Here is a 23,181-nt window from a genome sequence, read left to right on the forward strand (position 1 = left end):
TCATTTACATCTTCTAGAGACTTGGGTAAAGCAATAAAAAAAGCAAAAAATTTAGACCTATAGCTAAAGTGCATAAAACAGAAATCAAGAGATGTTAAAATTGCACAGGTGCACATTTAGAATCTTTGCATGCACTTGTGGTCACCACCTTACAAAAAGGCTTAAGAAATCAAATTCTTCAAGGGCAACACAGGACAAGCAACGTGACGTGACGGACTTCTTCAGAATCAACACTGAAACACGAATCAAGGGACGGAAGTAGCAACTACTGAAAGTAGAAGTAGACTAATTTAAAACCACGGACACTTGGCACTTTTAGGAACAGAGTGTTGTGGGAGTATACAATGGTATGTTGCTGAAACTAATACCCTGGCTTCTTTCAAAAAGTGGTTGAACGAGATCCTTAGATCACTAAGTACTCGTAACTGTAACCTAGCAAGCTAGGTAAGAAAATGGCCTCCGCTCATTTGTAACCATACGCATGGTATTAATGAGTAAACCAAACTGCTTCACAGAAGTAGACACAACTACTAATTTCCATGTGCAACTGGTATGAATCTGAATGGAAGTACGCCAATATAGAAATACTGAAAAAATAATGAAAATGCTTTTCACACCTATGCATTGTAAATTATTATAATTGTTCCATTACAAAACATGTATGGTACTAGCAGTTAAAAAAATTACAATTCAAAAAGGTGTGCTTTCACCGACAATTGTTATTTTCATTTTACAATCATTAACATGACTAATGTACACTTTTCTACACCTGCGGATTCTTCCCAAAGCTTGTAAAAGCAGATAAAATATTTAATAAGTATTGTACAATGTATTTTTTTTTATATACCAACTCAGCAAACAAGGTGAAATACAGTATAACAAAGCATTGATAGTGATGGGCCAGTGCAAAAACCTGCAAAAATAGTATGTGGATTATCTGATAAATGTAAATGAAAAAAGCTGATACTTTAGAACTGCCACAATTTACCACAAGAACACAAAGGGCTGGAACGGGTATAGATTTCCAAAGAACACATAAGTTATTAAATAATAAAGATCTGATTTAAAAGTAAAACAAATTCAGCTTTTACAGAATTTAATTCTACATGCGCCATTATCCATGTCAAGAATAAAAATGATGAAGGTGAGGGGGGTCTGGGGCAATAGGGGGAGGCCACTGGTAATTGCTCGTTAATCAACTGAAGCAGAGTAAAACGCCAATTTCCAGTCAGTTCATTCCACTACTTTTATAAGTCTCTTCAGTGTTATAAATGTGATTACGTGAAAATACTGTTAATTGTATTACTCCAAGGGGGCGAATGAACGTGTGACTAGGAATATGGCAGTCTTCAGGTAAATGAGGTGGTAGAAAGGGCCACAGTCCGGAAGATCAGCCAGAAGAGCAGCACCCCCCCCCAGCTGCAGCTGCGTTTGGGGGTTCATCGTCCACAATCTGTACCCCCCGCCGCCCCGTTCCCGACTGGCTGGAGCCATTCCCCTTCGCCCGCTCATCTGCCTGCGCAGTTTCAATCATTCCTGTTGATGGAAAGATACAGAGAAAAATAAAATCTTTTTCCTTCGCGTCACACTTAATCCAAGCAATCACAGCAATACCAAGCTGGAAATGCATGCAGCTGTACGGATGTGTAATTCATAACTTTATGCTGCTTGTCATTTACTTAACCACCCTTTATAAAATAAACGGAGCATTAAATGTAGATATTATTTTCTTTTTTTCCTGATGTCCGTCTTTAAATTTTCAGGAATTTTTTTTCTCTGAAATTATAACAGTGTCCGCCAGTAATTAACAGTGGAAAAACGCCCTTCAGCACATGGATTGAAGCAGCACATAAAGTATTTTACTGTGCTTTGGGTACTCTGTTCCAGTCCTGGACAAGACAAACTTCTAAATCAGTGAATAAAGCTGCCATCATCATCCATGTTCACCGCAAGGGTGTTTGATTAGCACTGCTCACACACTTTGTGAGGTGTTATGTTATTGTGAGTGCATTAAGCACACTATCTCCCTGCGAAGACAGGTGCTAAAAGAAGCACCAACAAGACAGTTTAAAATAAATCACTCTTTGACGCCAATCAATCCATTGAAAATTGGGATACCTGCCAGTGCGGTAGGCCAGTAACTGGCACACACTAGAAATAAGAATGAAACAATCACACATGCTGCAAACGTTTTGGTAGGATCACACCTTACTTGCTGACAAGCCCAAACTGTTCTCAATCTTGGCATCATGCCATTCCTTTCTGAATCACAAACACCAGAAGGAAACAACTACATTGCCTAAGTAGTTTGCACCCTTACAAGCATACATCAAGCACATATGCTCAAATGTTATTCATAGCATATAGACATTAGCACATTCTGCAGGCACACTTGTCTGTAAGGTTACAGATCTGTATCCAATATTTATAATCTTCAACATGCTGATAATATCACTGAATAATGGATTTTTTTTTTAATTTTGAAACAGCAGTTCAAGAAAACACTTAAGGTGGTGTGTCATCAAAGCCGGTCTCAACATGTTCTTGGTAATCTGTATGCAATGTCAAAACCTTGGGTTTAAAAATGGGTTACATTCTTTAAGCTTTAAAAAAGGTGGAACTTTAGAGATATTCAATACAATTCATGTTGTACAAACTGAATCAACAATTTTCAAAGATGGAGACTTAGATGCAGTGCTATGTTCATTGGATTTTGACCTCCTACCTAGTACATGCAGATGGAAAAGGCGATCAAAATGATATTGGCAAAAAGTTACTAGCTGAAAGTCTTCACTTTACAACTGTTCCAGCTATTATTACACATTATTTTTAGCTTTATGTTTATTATATAAATATTAGCAAGGCATGTTTAGACAGATATTATACAGTCATTATACAGACGGGTTATTTAATACTTTTGTAACTGGTATGTATTGCGATACAATACAATGCACCCTTCTCATCATGCCTGGTATAGCCACAGGTATCAAAGTCTTCTGCCCCATTATATTACTAAAGAGTTCAGAACAAAGCAGGCTGTAGTACATTTTAGTACTTTTAGTACATTTAGATTGAAAGTCATTGGTCTAATTAGTATTTACATATGTGTAAGAAATTTTAGATGGTCCTTTCAAATACAAAAACAAGTCAGAAACAGGTATTTGCTTACTTTTACAGAGGTCAAGAAATAATTCTTCAATTCCTTTGTTTAGTTTCGCTGACGTATGATAGTGTTTTGCCCCAACTGACTCCGCATACCTGCAAGTAAAAGAGAAAAGTTCAGCAACTCACACATTTGAATAAGAAACAGCATTATTATAAAATACTGTATTCATAATATTGTACTCTGTGAGCAGTGAAATTCAACCTAAAGCAGTATGGAAAATGTAAGGATTGGCACTTTGCTGATCTCATGCACTGTAGGGCCAGACCACTTACAGTGAGATTATAGTTCAGTTATACGCTCTCTAGCTATTATATCGTGATGCCGCATGGCCAGATAGTTAAAAAAGGATACATTTTGAAACGTCCTGGAACACTGTGTTGAATTGAAAAGTGCCAAGAATTAGTTGATCGTTTCCACAAAGTGACCATCTGTTATAAAGTAAACAATCTCAAATGCTTACACAATTTTCACATCCAGTGTAATGTTACACGGGTGAAGAATGTGCATTTCTATGAAACCATACATTTTCATTATTTCTGTTTTTTAAAAATTAATGTTTTGAATTTATCCTGAGAGCAGCATGACCGACCACTTTTTACAAGACAGAAAACAAAAAGAAAAATTAAATGAGAAAATCAGCAAGAGCAGAAAGAAACTGAAGATCCAGATGAAAACATTTGCAAATTGTTTAACAAAATATATTTTTTTACATTTGCAGCATGTAAAAAATGTACTATTCCTTTAAAAATTAAATGTTGTATCTTTATAACTGCTTCGATTAAACTGCACAATCCACAATTAAAATTCAAACTTACCCTTCTGCGTCTTGAACTGATACATGTCTCTCTTTTTCAAGGTCTATTTTGTTACCTATAATCAAACAAGCAAAAAGCAATGTATCACATATTTCTGTAGATGAGTGTAAATGGATTGCAGTTTCCCCAATTAAACCTTGTATTACTGCTGTTTTTTTAAACATTCAGATTTAGAAATTGCAATCACATTCCAATTGTGTGAACCGAACATCTGAACTAGCAACTATTTCTCAGTTAGAAGCATCACTGTAACCACTCTACAAACCAGGCAGTGCTGACTCTACTTGAACACAAAACACTGTTGAATAAGCACAATAACCTTGGCCACAGTTTCCAGACTGTTAATCTGTCATACGAGTATTAGAGGATCTATTTCCTATTTGAGGATGAAGACACTGCCAGTAGCAACAGCTCTCCCTCAGGTGAGTGACAAGGAACAGAGATCAAAACGATTAAGAATCCAACATCGCACTTTACCCAGCACAACTATAGCACCAGCAAGATCGATAGGAATTCACAGCCAGTGTCAGCAAGGGGCACAAACCGAATTTGCACTGACCATCTCAGCCCACAAGGCATACAAGATTTTTAGCAGAACCATTTTCTAGCCTTTCCTATCCATTTTGAATGAAAAGGTTGACAAGAGAGAAGGATTTAATACAAGAAATGCATTGCTTTTGACTGCTGCCATAGCAGTATAATCAAGGCTCAAGGGAAAACCACTGAATGACATTCACTTCAAAGACTATTTTAACAGTATTGTAGAGAAGTTTCCACCATGTACATCGGTGACAAATGTCTTGCGTACAATATTGAAATAAAGACAAAAGCAAGCCAAAATTACTTAAATGAGTTCTGCTAACAGTGCAAAAGAGGTCTTATTACAATATCATACTGATCTTAAAACTGAACTTAAACCATACACAGCTGTCACATAGCCATTAACATTTGAGGTTCCAATAAACATCACCTTTGGCCTGAGGTCACCTATACATATTCGCAGAAAGTGCTTGTTTGAACCACATATGGATCCTTCTTAAAACAAACTGCCTGGCATTTTACACATACCGTACCTCAAAAAAGCCTAACAGTATTCAGAATCTGAAAATAATGGGCACACCTTAACACAAATTATGAATGCTTGGAACACACAACAGCGCCAAGGATGACTCTCAGAACTTTGAACATGCTTCTTTGAGGTTCATGGTTGCATGTGAAAAGAGGCCATTAGGCCTAACTCCTTTGGTTTCCAATCAAAAACGAAATATCTGAGGAACTCATCCAACTCGTTCTTGAGGAATTCCAAAATTTCTTAAACATGGCTCCCTGAACCCTTTGTGTGAAGAATCACCTCCTATTCCAGGGTTTAAAAGCACAGCAATAAGTCAAAAACAGCACAATAAGGTAACATCAACCCCATAAAAAATAATTCATCTACTTCACGCATTCAATAAGTTCAAAAAAATTCCAAGCCCAAGATTCAAACTAAAAAAAAAAATGTATTCAGCCAAATCGGACACATTCACTGTCTGACACATTAAGGCATAAAAAAGAAACTGCACAGTACTTTCACAGAAGTAAAATCCCTCTTGAAGCTATAATGTATGAAGTCTTTTTTAAAAAAACTCATGAACAGAAACCTTCACCTTACCACTGGAGCAGTTATTTTGGGATGTTGAATCAACATGTCATTGTTTATTATATAAACATTTCTCATAGACAGGTCATGCAGCGATACTTTTGTAACTCTGGTATGTATTGTGATACAACACAATGTACCCTTCTCGTCATGCCTGGGACAATGGCCACATGGGCAGGTACTCTGAAGACTCTGAAGACGTATTACTACTACAGGGTCCAGAACAAAGCAGGCTGCAGTGCATTTTGTGATGGAATGTACAATATGCTCTTTAATTAATATTACAGCCTGATTAAAAAATACTCTTACTGTGTAAACTTACCTACTATACATAAACAGATTTCATTCCCCAACATTTTTCTTAATTCCTTTACCCAGTTCTTCACCTAAAAGACAAAAAAAAATGTTTTGTAGCGCCACATTTTTTCCCCCCCATTCGGCTACCTTTCAAATATTTCCACTGCAGCCCTTACTTTTATTGCATTCACCTTTTCCCTACAAAAATTGAACTATCAATATAGAAACAAGAAATGGTCATACCTACCTTTTGAAAAGAATCCTCATCTGTGATATCATACACTAAAATAGCTCCATTGGAGTCTCTGTAATAAATTGGACCCAAGGCATGGAACCTTTCTTGGCCTGCAGTGTCCTGTATTAAAGAAAGAAAGAAAGATGATAACTCCAACACCTAGAGTCAACCCATTAAATCTCACTGTAAAAAAAGGTCTGAGTGAGCACATCACATCAGTAAACACAGCCACAGCTAAATACAGAAAGTGATACCCTACGACAAATTCTATATTCTGAACAGACAAAAAAGGTTCTACTGTACTGAAAAACAAGGAGTGCCTATTTTCTGAAAAGACTTGGATGCTCTATATTATCTATTACTAAAATGTTTAGTGACATTTACTTGGCTCTTTGCTGAATAGAAATGCTATCTGTATGTGAACTGTGACTCAGGAGACCTAACCTGATCTTTAAATCAAAATGAAAGCACAATACAGTATTTGGCAACCAAACACAGCAAAGGCTTCATGTATAACCTGCTCAATATTTTATTTCAGGAGCAGAAAGGTTTGCAAGATAGAAAACAGAAGTCAAGTGCTGTTTAGGAGGACCAGAACTGAAAATTCTCAAGATGGCAGGCTTGTCTTATTTTGCTAGGCAGTGACATTTTCAGGAAAAAGTTCAGAGGTTAAAAAAAAGACTGTGTAAAAGAACTTACCCATATTGCAAGGTTAACTCTTTTCCCTCCAATGTTTAATTTCTTTGTTAAGAAGGATGCCTAAAAGAGGAAATAATACTTCAGACAACACACTGCATACTAAGAACATTTTAAAGGCACTATTACAACATGTAACTTAATCTATAATAGCTACATTGTACAGGGAGAAAACATCATTCTGCAATATGTGAATTTTAAGTGCTGGAAAAAGAAAGCCTGAAACTTCTGCTTAACCAAGGAAACCCTTATATTTTAAATAACTCAATGCATTGCTTACCAGGACAGGCTCCGGCTTCCCCAAGATGGATAAAAATAGTGTCATTTTGCTCGAAAAGGAAAGAGTTAGCTCACCGCTCCCTCAGAAAGCATAAAATATTATGATCCCTAGTTATGCTCATGTGTCTCTTTCTTGGTCTGTTGTTTCTATTTTAGATTGCGTACAATATGGCCAGACTTTCTAAATGTAACTACTGTGCAAAATTTAAGAAGCAAGTTGCAGGTTGCCAAAAAATAATCAAAAGGTGAAGAAAATGTTATCGGTATTCAAAACACACTCTTATTTTTTTTAAATACACATGCCAAAACCAACTCAAATGAGAAAGAATAATGCCATCCATCCATTTTGAAACCAGGGGGGAAACGGGGTCTATCTTGGCAAGCAATTGGCACAGGGTGGGATATCCCCTGGATGGGATGCCAGTCCACCACAAGGGAGAGACAGACACAAACACACACACACTGAGCCGAGCTGTTTCAGAAGCCAGTTCTCCTACTGGTATGTCTTTGGACTGTGAGAGGAAACTAAAAACCCAAACGAACAGGGGGAGTACATACAAACTGACACAGATGGCACCTCAGGTCTGAAACTGAACCCAGGACTGCAGTGCTGTGATGCTCACCATTCCAGTACCATCCAACACAGTCAGAGCAAGAAGTCCTCCAAGTGAGGCACGTTTTAACTATTACTGCACTTCCATCACTTCTTTTCTTAATATGCTACCTATGACCAAAAACAATTTCATATTAAACTTAATCAATGTATTTTTTTCCCCATGCAGTGCTTTTTGGTGCCTCTATTTATTACCGCATAGAAGGAAGGCATGCTTCAGCAGACACAATGGGGTAACAGTCACAGATTTAATGCCAGTATTAGGTTAAGAGGCAAGTACCGTCTTCTATCACAGAAGATAACTGGTATTGAAGTTGTAAAGAAAGGAATAAAACCAGAACTGAAACTGCATAGTAGAACTATGAATGGTGCCTAAAACAGCTAATCAACAGTTACTTCAGACTACTTTTTTTTTTGTTTTCAAGTTAGCAACTCCTCTTTATGTACACTGTTAAGAGTTGAACCAATAAACTCAGAAATAGAAATGGAGATCAAATTATAAGGAACAGATAGAGAAAACAGTATGATTTGCTTAAAAAATGATGCCTTCTTAAAAACATTTCAATTTCTTGAAATGTTGCATCCTTTTCTGATATCTCCAGTTTTAATGGCTGGGTTTTTAATTGATTATATTTACATATTATGCATACCTAAGTGGTATAACAGTTTATTTATGAAATGTCTTTTTTGGCAGGTTTTCGTGTTGATAGGTTTGAAGCCTACTGGACATCAACAGAAGAAAAAGGCACAAATGTATGCTCTTGCACTCACAGAAAAAAAACAGAAAAAAGTTTTTTTCATGGAGTTACAGATTGAACTCTCAAAACTCAGATAGCCATTCCTCAGCATACAAAGTCAGGAGCTTACATTTTGATACAAAAACATGCTCATTCAGGTAACCCCAAAAAAGAGCATGTAAGTCTTTTAAGAACGAGTTGGATGAGTTCCTCTTTTATAAGACTTTCTTGCACATTCTATAGCACAAAGTTACCATATGAAGAGGAAGTTTAAGTGTCTTAATTCAAGTCTTGTTTCAAAGTTACACAAAAAAAATGCGAGAAAGAAAAACCCATAAAAATGGTATAAAGTAGATATTAAGATATCTACAGCATATGCTACTTGCATTACTGGATCCATGTAATTGCTAAAAGCATATCCTATCATGAGACTAGCACATGCTCAATCACATGTGCATGGAAAGATTCTAGAATTACAGTCTGACCACGCTGGTTGTAATTGCAACCAGAATCTAGGGGGTCAAAGTTCGGAGATTATCATCAACAAATTAAGCCATCTGAAATCCAATACTTGGAAAACATGAAAACACTGGGATGTGAAAAGCAATAACTTAGAAGAGCATAACCAAGGGTCCAAACAAAGACAGGCAGATATGTACAGCAGACAAAAACATCTGGCTTAGGTGGCGATCAGTGCACATGCAGAATAATGTTATACCACTAACAATGCACTCCCTTAAAAATGAAGTCAACTACTTCTTGAGTTTCTTAACAGAGGTTAAAGTTTTAATAAATTTGGAATTACCAATTGTGTTACTGTTTAATGCGATCCTACAGGGAACATGTATATTCCTTCCTGTGACAAGCTCATTTGCTAGGAGCATTCATCATCTGACAAGAACATAAGCACCTCACAACGGCGTTTCTCAATGTCGCTGCACACAAGTCCCAGAGGTTGCTGCTGTGACAAAGGACCAAGGAAATTTGGACTAAAGGGCCAAATCTACATTCCAAGAAAGTGGTTAACCCAGTGTTGACACTTTTGAAATGTTATACTTGCAAGTGCTTGTGGGTACAAGTTTGATTTGCAGGAGAAGGTGAGTAAATTGCCACTATACTCTTACGAGAAACCTTCCAAAACAACATAGGATTGCAACTCACACAAGGATTCAGTCAGTAAAGATGCTTTGAGTTCCTATTGCATTGTAATGATAAAATTATGCAAAACAATTCATCCTCAAAGTATCTCCTGTGTTTGTTACCCCAGAAACTTCCAGCAACTACCACTGCTGCTAGGCACCTTGAACCAAATATATATCATTTTTTTAAAGTATATCTATAAAACACAGAACAGCCTGCACCCTCTTTCATGTTAAGACAGGATTTCTACTCTAATACATTACCTTGCAATTTCAAAGAAACGGGACATTTCTTTTTCACCCATCTCATTATTAGTGTAGCCTGGGAAGAAAACACCAACAGACACACCTCTTTCCCAGCAGTGGGAAATTAATAAGCCTTCTTTTTTTCCCACATTCGCATAACACACTCTCTCAGACAGTAAAGTGTAAGGTTGTCCGCATAATACTGCTGGAACAAGAAACTGATGGTGGAGTCTTCCATTTCTACAAGGACACGTTCACACCGACCTTGCTCTGACAAAGAACGGCGACGTCCGATTTCTTACTGACCTCTAAATAGGAAAAACAACAGCAAAATGCTTATTAGCTTACACTAATAAATCATATCAAAGCTCTAATGGTTAAAGAAGCACACCTAGAAAAGAACAACAGACCTTTTTAAGATTATTAGGTACGTTGTTTGGGGTCATTTCTCTAATCAGAGGTTCGAATGAAAACTTCATGGCTTCAGACTCCCACCTCATGCACTGCAAGTGGAGTAAATCATAAAGGTTCACATTTCCTCCAGCTGCACATCCGCAGCTCCACGTCTTCCAAGTTTTTTAAAAAAATACATAAGTACTGATGAGAAGTTCAAGCAGTATGCACTTGTCGGAAGTCGTGATAATGATCAAGGGTGCTCGGGCCGTGATCATGCAATGATAGATCCACCCACTACAGCAGCGCCTAGACTCTTCACACTGCAACAGAACACCTCTTCAGCAGGGCAGGGCAGTTAAATCCTCTCTGCTGGGTACCTGCTGTCCAGAGAAATTCACACAGCAGAATATGGCGCCTCAGTGACAGCGCCAAGATTTAAGTCTATCTGAATGGAACCTAAGAATAGCAGAAAGCAAGCAGTCTTGGACAGATACCTGCTGCACTAATGGCTCGCCCACCTGCTGGAGATATTTCTGTACAAATCAATAAAGAAGTGCTTAGCAAACACAATAAATTATCACGGGGAAACAAGGAGGTCAATGGCACTCCATTACCACTTTGAACATTTTACTGCAGCTTCTATCGGCACTTGACTCATACTGCAACACATTTTAACACCACAGAGGAATGTGGAGGATACATACTGCAGTGGCCCCAAACTCTGGACAACAAAACCCATGACTGATGCAAAACTACAAGGAGAGATGATGGGTATTCAGGAGCTTGGACATGAATCACAAACTGTAAACCCAGTTTCTGCAAAACTCGGGAGGACTTTTACCACTGTCATTTTTTCCATCGAATTAAGAATCAAACATTATAGCATTGGATTACTTAAGTATTGCTGTAGAATTTAAAACTAACCACAAAAAAAATATCTCCACACCTAATTTTGAACTTTTTACATCTGCATTATTTTTAGAACATCAGGGATGCGTGGGTAAAGGTTTTTACTCCGGTTCTGAGATGTACCTATAGACTGGAAATTAAACCTGTGAGACCTGAGTCGATCACACAACAGTAACAAGGCCAGGAAAGAAAGCCGCAGGGATTGTGCGTGGCCTGGACGAGGAAACTGGGGTTGTAGTATAAAAACACAGGTTGCCCTAAATATACTGTCCTGCCACATAGGCAAACTCCATTACATAACATTACCCACCAATTTGTTTAAATTACCACTTTTCTCCTGAAATGTTTTCTAAGCCAGACGTTCACACAGACAGAAACATTAGGCTTGTATACTCTGAAGCTGGCGAGTATTAAAGAAACTAAATGAGCTAAAACAAGAAATTCTTATCAAATGAGCTGTTCTTTGTTTTTAGCACAACTGTACTGCATCAAACAAGAATCAGAAGACAACTAAAAGCTGTGACGAATTAAACTAGAATTTAGCAATCTGTAAGTATTTCAGTACATGTTTTTCCCTGCTTATTTTTCACTAGCTTTTAGTGAAATCTGTTTGAAAAACAATCTTCATTTTCTTTTTCTGGGAATCTTACCATGTTGCTTCACTGCACTCGCAGCTTCTGCCCCGGTATTTAAACAGATCCATCAGGCTGCCTTAATATACATGACGGCACTTGCATATCGAAACATCAAAACCAGTGGACGTGAACGCTCAAGAGTGCAATGTTTGAATGTAGGACTGTGGAGTGAGCTTTTTGTTTGCAAAACTTTTCGGAAACTGAATGCAGTACTCCAGTGACATTACATAAGTGAAACTGGAATAATATTTCTCAATTGTTGTAGGAAGGTCACTGTTACTCTGATGACAAACTACAGGGACAGGCTTGTACTCGGCACCTGTGAGATGAGTAGCGCAACCTGCTTACCCAAACTCGTGCGTCAGTCCTGACTCCTGGCTTCCTTTTCAGCTTTTCTTCTTTCACAGTTATTCCAATTTAACCTCTTCACAGTCTAACAGCGGACCTGCTCAAGTCAAGAATCACTTTGATCCCAGTCCTTGTCCACTCCTCCATGGGAAGAGCTCTTCTGAATGGTGCCCAGTTGTGAATCACTCTCACTCTGTGCGAGACATCGCATATTCAGGCTCTTCTGCTGCCCAGCTCTTCTTCTCTCACAGGACTAACGTTTCCCTATGCGACAGCCCGTTTTCTCACGAGGTAATTCATCTGCCACTACCTGCGTCTCACAATCTCAGCTCTCACTCTTCAGCAAGCCTGTCCTAACACACTCCAGGATGACATAGAAGATTTCTCTACCGCTTTTTAAGAGGGCGGAGTGTCTTCAGGGAAGAATTCCACTGTTCACTTTGGGGTTCCTATATTCAGAATATTGCCGTCTCTCTTGGCTTTCTCTGTCATAGTGTGGAAAGCCGTACCAGTCTCTCCACAGAGCTCCGATCTAACTGAGCAAAAGCAATGCTTCTTGCCACCCGGCCTTGGTATCTCTCATGCTGCTTCAGAAACTCGGCTGATGCTCTCAGGGGCTGCTAGTCCTTCCTGACCACATGAAGGAAGGCTCTAGGAAAACCAAACACAAAGCTTTCTTCTCTTACACCCCACTGATACCGGTAGCCAGAGGCAGTCTGGATCTCCCACTCCAACAGCTTCACTCACTGACACGCTGACTGAACCCTCTCATCTATCACCTCTGGTTCCATTCAGCCAAGAACATGTACCTGTAAATGAACTGGACTCTCACAAACTGGGATTCTGAAAAGCTAGAGCATAAACAGTTATTTCTCAGCAATTGAGTCTAATTAGAGACTGCAGTAATGTAGGAGGTAAAAACAGAGCACTTTTATTGGACACTGAACTTTAAAGTTATTTGCCATTTCTTCAGAAGATAATCTGCAGTAATCCTAGATTTACAAAGAAAACATACTAAATAAAACCTTGCTGTAACAGATATGGAAACTGTTATGATGTAAAACAAGATCAATTTCTTTAAAATAATTTTGCATTCCCATGACTTTTCGCAACACAATAAAAAAACCACAAAGTACTGCACACTGTTTATATCTCCATACCAATACGCCATTATCATGTGAGCTAGTTTACATAACTAGGCAACAGCCCAAGCAAAGTCACTGCTCTTCTGCTATCCGAGAACAAAATCAGTTTGGGGCTATAGCAGCAGCTAAACTCGGGAATTCAGTGACACAACCAATAAAACCTATACAGTAATGCCTTGCTTATATCCCACCCAATCATCACATTCGTGCATTTCTATGTCACTACTGTGAAAGTTTTATATTTTGACAGACAAAGCAATGAATCTTGGGCTTCCTTTCAGGGTGCTTTCAAGACCTCACTCATGGTGAGGAAGGGAGCGGTGATCATTCTGAAAGGCTTGCTAAGCTAAAATACAAAAGCCAGAAAAATGCTTTGGACGCAATTTATTGGAAGTGGAAGTAAAACCAATCAGTCGTACTATATTCCCCTTAACAAACATTGTTGAGGGACACTAAAAAAAATCATAAGAGTAGAATTCCTTAAATCATCAGGACGTCACTTATGCTGGTGAGGAACACTGCACCCTGGAGCTCATCCTGAAAGAGCAGGGTGTCAAGAAGAAAATGGGCTAGAGAATTTGACACTACGATCCAGAGGATGCAGAAGGAAAGTAAGAATAAGGGCATATAATGCACTGAATGCATTAAGTGGGGGCGGAACGGTGACTCTGTGGCTACGGATCTGCGCCTGTGGCTGGAAGGTTGCCAGTTCAAATCCCACGGGGAATCCTACTCTATTGGGCCCCTGAGCAAGGCCCTTAACTCCAACTGCTCCAGGGGCGCCGTATAAATGGCTGATCCTGCGCTCTGACCCCAAGCTTCTCTCTCCCTGTCTGTGTGCTTGTGTCTCTCATGGAGAGCAAGCTGGGATATGTGAAAAAAAATTCCTAATGCAAGAAATTGTATATGGCCAATAAAGTGATCTCTCTCTTAGCTCTATATAGAAGAGAACAGGAGGTGCTTTACACAAATGGTTGAGAGAGTCTTGAACAAATCAAGGACTTCATTCAAGGTTTATAATAGGTAACTGATCTGAGGATCAAATCTATCAAATCTATTTTTAAGATGGAAAAGATCCTCAAATCAATTAGCTATTAAAAACCAAATCAACAACATATGACTAGACGAGTCAAATGGCCTTGCCTTGTACTCCCTAGTCCATTGCAGGGCAAGTATAGCCTTTTGATGTAGAAAAGAAAATCACTTTTAAATCAAGATAAGGCCATCCTGCTATCAAACTGTGTTTAATTTCAATACATTTAGCATCAAACACAATAATAGAATGAACATGTGAAAGAACTATATTGAGATAAAGGGAAAGCGGTCAAATCAAATGAGCATCCACAACGAGTCATTTAAATTTCTTCCTTTGAATTAATTTCTTCTGTTTACGAGGTGTGCAGCCAGCAGACTGACTGACGCACCATGGGACAGCTTAGAGAGGAACATTAGATAAAAACACAAGAAAGGCTGCAGATGAGAGAAGACCATGCAGCCCATCTTGTCCATTTGGCAGTTTCATTTCTTTGTTGGTGGGATTATTCAACGCATTTGCAGCTCACACAACCACTTTCTTAACTATGTCTTTCTCCATGGAAAGCAACTGCAAAACATCAGTGTACAATTAAGCCACTGCTCCGTGTACAGACTCAGTTTTCATGTGTAGAACAGTAAAAAAGCTTTCAAGACCAACTAGATAAGTTGTGCAACACGAAACATATTAAGATGATCTACATCTTTAGTGCATTCTCTTTTAATGCATTATTATGCTTGCCGAAATTTCATGTGGGTTGAAGAATTAAGTTGAAGCAATGCACACTTCCTGATCTAAACAATAGGATTCCTGTTATATTTTTAGGTATTCTTGGAATAGAGTGCATTGTATGTTTTCAGAAAAATGTATGATCCAGTCAATGTGTCATAATCCATATAAAGGCAACTGACCCAGTTGTAGCCTAACTCTGTTATTGGTTTACCTATTTTAAATAAAACACATTTCTTTATTATATATGCCGATGGAAAAAAGAAACGCATCACCACCTCCTCCTCCACACTCTGCGTGGAACAGGCTGAAGAGTGACTCATGCGTGAAGAGGACCTGACGAGGCCACTGCTGACGAGTCCATCACAGCCTCTGTCTGGCCCAAGCCAGTCGGGTGTGACATCTAGGAGGTGTGAGCAGAGGGCCTCTGACAGGTCGCCTTGCTCTAAGGCCAGCAGCATGGAGCCTCACTGTCCTGTCACTGATGCGGGCATTGGGTCTGCCGGCAGTTTCAGCAGCAGTACGGGTGACAGATCTGAAACGATCTCTCAGATGGACCAGTCTGATGCGTCGGTCCTGCTCTGCTGTGGTCACTCGAGGGCGACCGGATCTTGGACGGTCATCTGTCCTGCCGGTCTGATGAAACCTTCTCTGCAGTCAGGACACAGTGAGCGGCTTACTCCATAGTGTCTGGCAATGCTGGCACATGACACGCCTGCCTTTAGCATGCCAATGGCCCTCTCGCTTGCTTCTGGTGACAATCAAGGCATTATGGAATGCACAGAAAACTGACTAAGTGTGGCCTTTTTCTTGCAATGACCTAAGCTTTGAATTAAGGCCTTTTTAAAGGTGATTTGATCAGGCATTTTTGCACCTGGACCTCATTGGGCAAAAGTGAACTAGCTTTTACTAGCTTTTATGCGATTGGCAAGTTGCAATGCCTCACTGCACAAGCTGTATTGCTGGTCAGGGGGCTTAAAACAAATTGACTACTATTTGTGAAAGTACATAAGCTATAACTATAGTATTCTCATTCCATTGCGTTTCTTTCCCCCCCACCCCCATCAGTATATTGTGTTGTACAGAGTTTTTCTATGGCTTCTAAAAAAGTGCAGATATGTTCCCTTACAATCTTGGGTTACTGCAAAGATGCACACAGCTATTTCGAAAACTGCGACAAACACGCCAAAAGCTATGTTGGCCAGAATATAACCATTCATCTATGCTTATTAGAAGAATGCTTTTGTAAGCATCTTTAGTAAACATTTAAACATGAAACGAATCCTTTTTTATTAGAGTGGCTTCTTTCAGCTTTACTTGTATGAGCATACACCACTTCCCCTCTTCGCCGGTCACCATCCTGAAAAAAGCTAGTGGTCAGGAGATGGCTAGCCATGCTGTCAGTGAGGAGTTTGCAGGCTTGCCCTACTTTTATACTGTTTTTTCCTGATGGACCATGCATTGCAACATAAAATTTACATACAACAAAGAGCCCTCAAATGGTAGGAAGGCCGACCAAATTCAGTCTGTTTGCACAACTTTTTTCCAGATCTCTCCCAAGCAAAACTGAATCTTGATTTTATCACCATGCTTAAAGAAGGCTAGAGGTGAAAATCGTGCTGATTTAGGAAAAAGTAAATGAGAGGTACTGGTAACTGACCAGATTTCCAATGCTGACTTATTACACAGACGGCAAAAACATTTGTTGTTCTTAAAGTTTCTGCTTAGGGAGACTTGTTCAATGGTATCTGACACCCTGAAATATTTGTTCTGGTGGAATACAAATTTTAACAAGTGATAAAGAAGTCAAAATTTGTCACTTTCAGCCAGGAGTTGTAGGGGTTCAAAAAATTCACTTTTTTTTTGGTACAGATTTTAGGGAAAAAACATCTATTCACAGTCTGTGAAGTTTTCACAAAAGAATTATACTTAACAAGGAATCATTCATTTAAATTCCCAAAACACATCCTAGTTTGAACTTACTCAGAATTCCCCTAAAGCAATGAATGAAACAGTAACACTGTGATAAAACAGAAGCTTAGCATATTGCTCATAAATAGAGTTCAAATATCCATCCATTTTCCAACTGCTTCATCCAATTCAGGTTTGTGGGGAAGCTGGAGCCTATTCCAACCAGCAACCTTGTTTGGACACAAGGCAGGGTACACCCTAGATAGGATGCCAGCCCATCTCACGCCTCTCAGAGGCTAATGATGTTTAAAAAGTTCATTTTTGGACTGTGGGATGAAACCACAGCATTCAGAGGAAACCCACATGAACATGCGGAGAGCATAAAAACTCCACAGATAGCAACCCAGATACCAAATTGAGCCCAGGGCTCCAGCGCTGTGAGGGAGCAATTCTAAATACAGCGAGTTCATGTATCATTCTCTAATTTTTATTAAAAAGCTCATATTCAATGCAAATATACGCTATATATCTCCACACACAAACATTCAAGCCATTAAAAACTGTCTATACAAAAAGGTACGCTTATAAGAAAATCGATATCAAATTCTGTTGACTATGTAAGTCTGAGAATTCTGGAACAGCCCCAGCTTTCCTTTCTCCTTTCATAGTCTGGGCCCACAGCAGCAACCATAGAGGATCCCAGCTGCATTATTCAGGAGTGGGTCTGTAGGCCCTCTGTAGAAGACGCTAAAGGCCCTACACAAAGACTTCATGCACCACACTGAAACAAATCCTTTCATTCTGGCAGTTGATTCCAAAGCAGGTGGTTGGTGGTGCAATCATACTGAAGTAATAACTGTCAACTGGACTGAAATGCATCACTGGCAACGCCTAGTCTGATTGACAAAAAACTCAAGTTCCCAAATTCTAATGTAGCACTGATGTGATGTGTAGCACTGTGCCACATTCACAGAACTGATGAAATAACCAGCCACAAAGTCTGAAACCTAGAGAAGGAGCCTTTCGCCACTTCCTCTATTAAAAGTTATGTTGTCAGGCCTATTACTAAATTTACATAGTACTTCATGTAGGTCTACACTGTCTTTATGCTACCGTAGGTAAGACCATTTTAAAGAAGACTATTAAAAGTATTCTTCATTTTTAACAAAATGAACATTGTTATGCACATGCACAGATATTGGGTCAATAAAGTATCCACAATCAGAAGATTTAAAACAGGAAATTCTCCATTCAAACAGTTTATCAACAAGTTTATCAATGGCCATTGTCAAAATTACATATTTACAGATTTTACATAATACTACTAACTTACAATACTACTAATTTAGATGCTGCCTACTCTGAGAAGCCTCCCACCCAACTCAACTGAATTATGTTAGTTAAATAATTAAAGTTGCACTGTTTCTTCGGTCATACTGCATGAAACCATTTTTGTTTCCATAACACACAATTAAATATTTTACATCCTAGAAATCAACTCTAGAGACCAGTAAACAGACCACAAAAAATGACATTATTAAATTAAAAACTAAAAAAGTCTACCCATCATGGAAATTAAAAGTAATTCCAATGAGTCTGAAACAGAGTAAGCTACAACATACTTATGTCTACCAACAAGGCCAAATGACAAACCAAGGCAATCACTCAGGAAATGTGAACACCTACATGCAGGAAGAGGAGGCTGTCAGTGCATTTATTCCAAAAGACAGAACCATGGTTTCTACAAGTAAAAAAGGATCTTACAATACTACTTATTCCAGATCCAAACAGAAACACAAAGGTTCACGCAGAGCTTTCCATAAACTCATTCAATATTTCTGAATACTAAAACTAGCTTTAGAACTAGCAAGCATGAATGTGAAGTTCTTATTCTAGTAAACCTCACTCAAAGAAAAAGAGGCTTCCCCATTAAGTTCTGCTCCATATCCACTTTACACAACTGTTGTTGTCTATATGCTATATAAGGAACAAGTAATAGGTTTATTCCATGCTGAAAAAAAGAAGAAAGAACACAACGTTTCGGCCGTGGAGCCTTCTTCAGGTGTGAGAGAGACAGGGCAGTAGGCAAAGGTAAAGTAGCGGGAGAACAAAGGTTGGGAGGGAGGAGGAGTGAGAGACGGGAGCAGGGGACAGAAAGAGAGGCCAATCAAGAGGTGTGAAGTCAGAATGGGTGCAGGGAGGTGTGAAATGAAACTTCCAATGAATGGAGAAAATTTAAAAGAACAGTAGTCTGTCGTTAAGGGAAGGGAGAATGTGTGATCCTAGCTGCAGAATAATTTTAGTTTTGGTGGTCTTTCTGATTGTTAACACTATATGTTATACATCAGAACACTATATGCTATATATATGCTGAGGAATGATGGGGAGGGAAAAAAACCTTTCATTTTTAGTAAACGAAAACCCTGATGAAGAGGCTTAACATTAAGGTGCATTTTAGATGACAAAACAACAACAAGCAGATTGTGTTTGCATACCAAAAGGGCAACAGGGCACCTGAAACCTGTCACCACAAGGTAAAACAAGGAGGCTGTAATAATAATAATAATAATAATAATAATAATAATAATAATTGCTTACACTTATATAGTGCTTTTTCTGGACACTCCACTCAAAGCGCTTTACAGGTAATGGGGACTCCCCTCCACCACCACCAATGGCAGCCCCACCTGGATGATGCGACGGCAGCCATAGTGCGCCAGAACGCTCACCACACATCAGCTATCAGTGGGGAGGAGAGCAGAGTAATGAACCCAATTCATAGATGGGGATTATTAGGAGGCCATGATTGGTGAGGGCCAATGGGACGCTGGGGTCACACCCCTACTCTTTTCGAGCATCACCCTGGGATTTTTAATGACCACAGAGAGTCAGGACCTCGGTTTTACGTCTCATCCGAAGGACGGCGCCTGTTTACAGTATAGTGTCCCCGTCACTATACTGGGGCATTAGGACCCATGTGTACTGCAGGGTGAGCGCCCCCTGCTGGCCCCACTAAGGCTGTAAGGCTGACTGAACAGTGAAAGAGGGCAGTGAGCCACAGTAGGGGAGCGGCAGTGAAATCACTCACAAGAAGGAGACTCAGTTGCAAAAGGCTACCAAGCCGATTCTTTAGCTGCGAGATGGGTTCACCAAAGTGCTCAGCTCTGCTTCCCTTTGTACGTCCCATCTAGAAATTACCAATAGAACAATCCAGGGATCCAACTTATCACACTCATGTGCTTCCTTACAATTAAAAAAAAAAACAGTTGGCCATTAAGCAGTTCATCTGGAAAAAGATTCCACTTGGGGTTGAGGAAGTGCCCGACAAGCTGGAGTTACTGGTCTGAATTCAGAAAGCGTCACTGTGTCACGGCTCAGCTCCCCAGAGCCGGCCACTCCTTCTCAAGCTCAGCCATGCACTTGTGCGAGGACAAGCTGGGAAAGGAACGCTCAGGCGCCAGAGATCGCCATCTTCCGTAGTTCTTACGCCACATCATGGCACTGTCGATATCAGCTGTCGGCCCTTCACTCAATGCTGTTACTTCACACAGCATACAAGAGCAGGGGGCCTGATTAACGCATGGCTTCAGGGTACCCTCAGCCTGCCAAATTGTAGCAGCTCCCGGGACTAATCTGCGACATGCTCCACTCTTCCCATCGGAGGACATGTTTCTCCCCCCCCGCACAACAACGTGCACAGTAGATGAACTGCGGGAGCTGCTTGGCTAAAACTGCGATGTCCCTTCTTAACTATCCAAGTTCCTCTTTATTTAACAGAAGGCCCAGGTACAAATAAGAGGAGGCTCTCTAGGGTGGTCGGCACTTCTATCCAAACGTTCCACACAGGAGATTCATGAAAACGGACCGGCAGTTGACCTAGTAGTGGCAAAAGCAGGTCTCCATCGATAACTGTTGACGGACAGAAGAGAATGTCGTTCATGACGTTTTCTATACTGAAGATTCTGCTCACAGGAAGTTAAATGTATAAAATTCAGGAAGATCTTTAAAACTCCTGTTGAAATAACTTCAATTTCAATAAAGAGTAAAATACAGAACAGCTGACTTACTCACTTCTTTAAATAAAAAACACTCTCAGAATATACACAAAAATACCCCCATCTTTAGTGAATGTGCCAATAATGTAATATCCTAGATTAGTGTTGTCATTGTCTACAGTACTGTTTCTTCCTAAATCTCTACAGAGTCCATAGTGCTTTACATCTGGCAAGAGATCTGTAGAGAGCACAGGGTGGATGCATCATGGCCTACAGGAAGAGATGTGCTCCCTCACTAATTCACCAACACTCAGATTAACAGGCGTAGTTTTGCTCAAGCTTCAGACTCCCAAGGAAAACTAAAGTGTAGCTTTACCAGAATTAGTTCTCAATAGACAGATGTATTAGAGGCAGGAAATCAAAACAAGTTCATTTTTCTGAAAAGAAGGAGTGCCAATATCAATCGAAGGCAAGAATAATCGAAAAAAAATATTTAAATTAGGAACACTTGTACACCAGCCAATTAACTCGTAATGATGTCGTTAGGGCGAATCTGAACTGCATAATGGGTAATACTTGGCCTATATCCTGTACTATCTGATTTAAACTGGATCTCCCGATTTAATTGGGTGATCAGCGATGTAACCATTCGTTCACCTTCCTACAGTTTTCCCAGGCCTTGTTTATAGCGTTTAGTGTTGCTACCAAAGCACAAGTTATGGTGTAAGTAGTAGGGTTAAGCAGTTGGGCCTTAAACACTTCTTGCCTAAAGCACAACTCTAGGCGTTCTTAAAATGCCAACACCTATTTCTATACAAAATACACGTGACTACGATACTAACACTTACTATTCAGTTTTGTACGTACGTATAAAATACATACATCCACCTATTTAACGCAGACACCTACACACACCCATTAGCGACGTATCTCTGTAACTGTGCACTTCACCTCCGTCTGAGGCGATGTCCGCCGACCCCAGGTGTCATTAGGCCAGCTTGCCTAGGGCTTCTAAGGGGGTTTTAATTTAAATAAACAACACACTTAACCCCTCCTTGCCCAGTAGTGAATAAAAAGCCATTTACGAACCTGCAGCGTCGTAATGTGTTTGTCGTTGAATTTATTCTCGCAGTACCGCAGAACTAACGACGTCTTCCCCACACAGCCTTCTCCCAACAAGACCACCTTGAAAGAGTAGGTTTTATTACCGACTCCAGCTCCACCAGCCGCCATCGTGAAATTCTTCCTTAATCAGGAATAAAAGTAACTCAGCACAACCCCAGCCTGCGCGTCACATCAGACATTTAAGTGGCAAAAAGAACAGCTGCGGACAGAAACCCACGGGGGATGAAATCCCGATGAATAACAAGGGGGCTTATGTCAATAACAGCGCCTCAGTATCTGACAATCAGGCGCTCGCTCTCTCTCTTTCACCCTGTCTAATGGCGTCTCCTTCCTCTACGTCATGCTCCAGGGATCATATGATGAACTGGGCAGAGGCTGTCGAAAGTGCTAGTTAAAACAGGAGCTGACGGTGCTTTGAATCACGTAGTTGAACGGTGCAAGATTTGCAATATCTACAGGACGCCGATATAATGAGTAAGAATGAAGCATCTAAAGAGGAAAAGGAGTCCTAGATGTTCGTCCTCTTGCATAAATAATGCAAAATAACGAGTCTGCTGTGTTACTTTGATATAAATCACGGTTTATACGTTTAAATATTGCAACAAATCTATAATGTACTATAAGTAATAAAATACACTGCATATAACTAATATGAAACATATATAGTTAAAGGCAGTACTCACAAATTGCATTTAGGTAGTTACTATTCTTTTAGAGACAGCAATTACAAAGCAACATCGAGGATCGTTCCATAAGGATCCTTTGAACAGAAAGACAGCTACTTTCACAAAGAAATTCTGTTACCAAACTCCAAAATTCAGTTACAGTAAAACATTTTAGCGAGGAGACTGAATTTTTACAACAGTGGCAAAAAAAAAATTGAGACACATGCACAGAGAAAAATAATTATTAAATAGTCAACGGTCTGAACCAGGACAGATCCAGACCTGAAAGAAACTGTGATTATTAGCACAAAACTACCCGAACAATAACCAACATATATACTTAATGCCGAAACGTCCGTAGATTAATTTGTCAACAACAATGAAGTGAATGAAAAATCGAACTGTGTCTGATGCAAGAACCAAAGTTT

The 23,181-nt window shown here is 39.6% G+C and overlaps 1 protein-coding gene across 1 annotated transcript; it reads right to left on the bottom strand.

Annotated features, from left to right (window-relative positions):
- Nucleotides 1-622: 622 nt before the first annotated feature.
- On the bottom strand, nucleotides 623-22,430 carry rab21 (RAB21, member RAS oncogene family). The gene is made up of 7 exons (XM_088644544.1): nucleotides 22,053-22,430; nucleotides 6,852-6,911; nucleotides 6,165-6,272; nucleotides 5,943-6,006; nucleotides 3,982-4,036; nucleotides 3,170-3,258; nucleotides 623-1,536 (listed from the first exon to the last, which is right to left on the bottom strand). The coding sequence occupies exons 1-7, from the start codon at nucleotides 22,194-22,196 to the stop codon at nucleotides 1,391-1,393; spliced, it is 666 nt and encodes a 221-aa protein (XP_088500670.1). The 5' UTR covers nucleotides 22,197-22,430; the 3' UTR covers nucleotides 623-1,390.
- Nucleotides 22,431-23,181: the final 751 nt, after the last annotated feature.

The sequence above is a fragment of the Lepisosteus platostomus genome, chromosome 9 (assembly GCF_059453375.1).
Source record: "Lepisosteus platostomus isolate fLepPlt1 chromosome 9, fLepPlt1.hap1, whole genome shotgun sequence".
Classification (NCBI taxonomy): Eukaryota; Metazoa; Chordata; class Actinopteri; order Semionotiformes; family Lepisosteidae; genus Lepisosteus; species Lepisosteus platostomus.

What these genes read in the sequence shown, in the direction of transcription:
- rab21 (XM_088644544.1), bottom strand. Translation starts at nt 22,196, where the DNA reads ATGGCGGCTGGTGGAGCTGGAGTCGGTAATAAAACCTACTCTTTCAAG. An exon ending in AATCTGTTTATGTATAGTAG is followed by an intron (nt 4,037 to 5,942) that starts GTAAGTTTACAC and finishes GTTTGATTATAG; the next exon opens with GTAACAAAATAGACCTTGAA. An exon ending in TCAGTTCAAGACGCAGAAGG is followed by an intron (nt 3,259 to 3,981) that starts GTAAGTTTGAAT and finishes TTTTACTTGCAG; the next exon opens with GTATGCGGAGTCAGTTGGGG.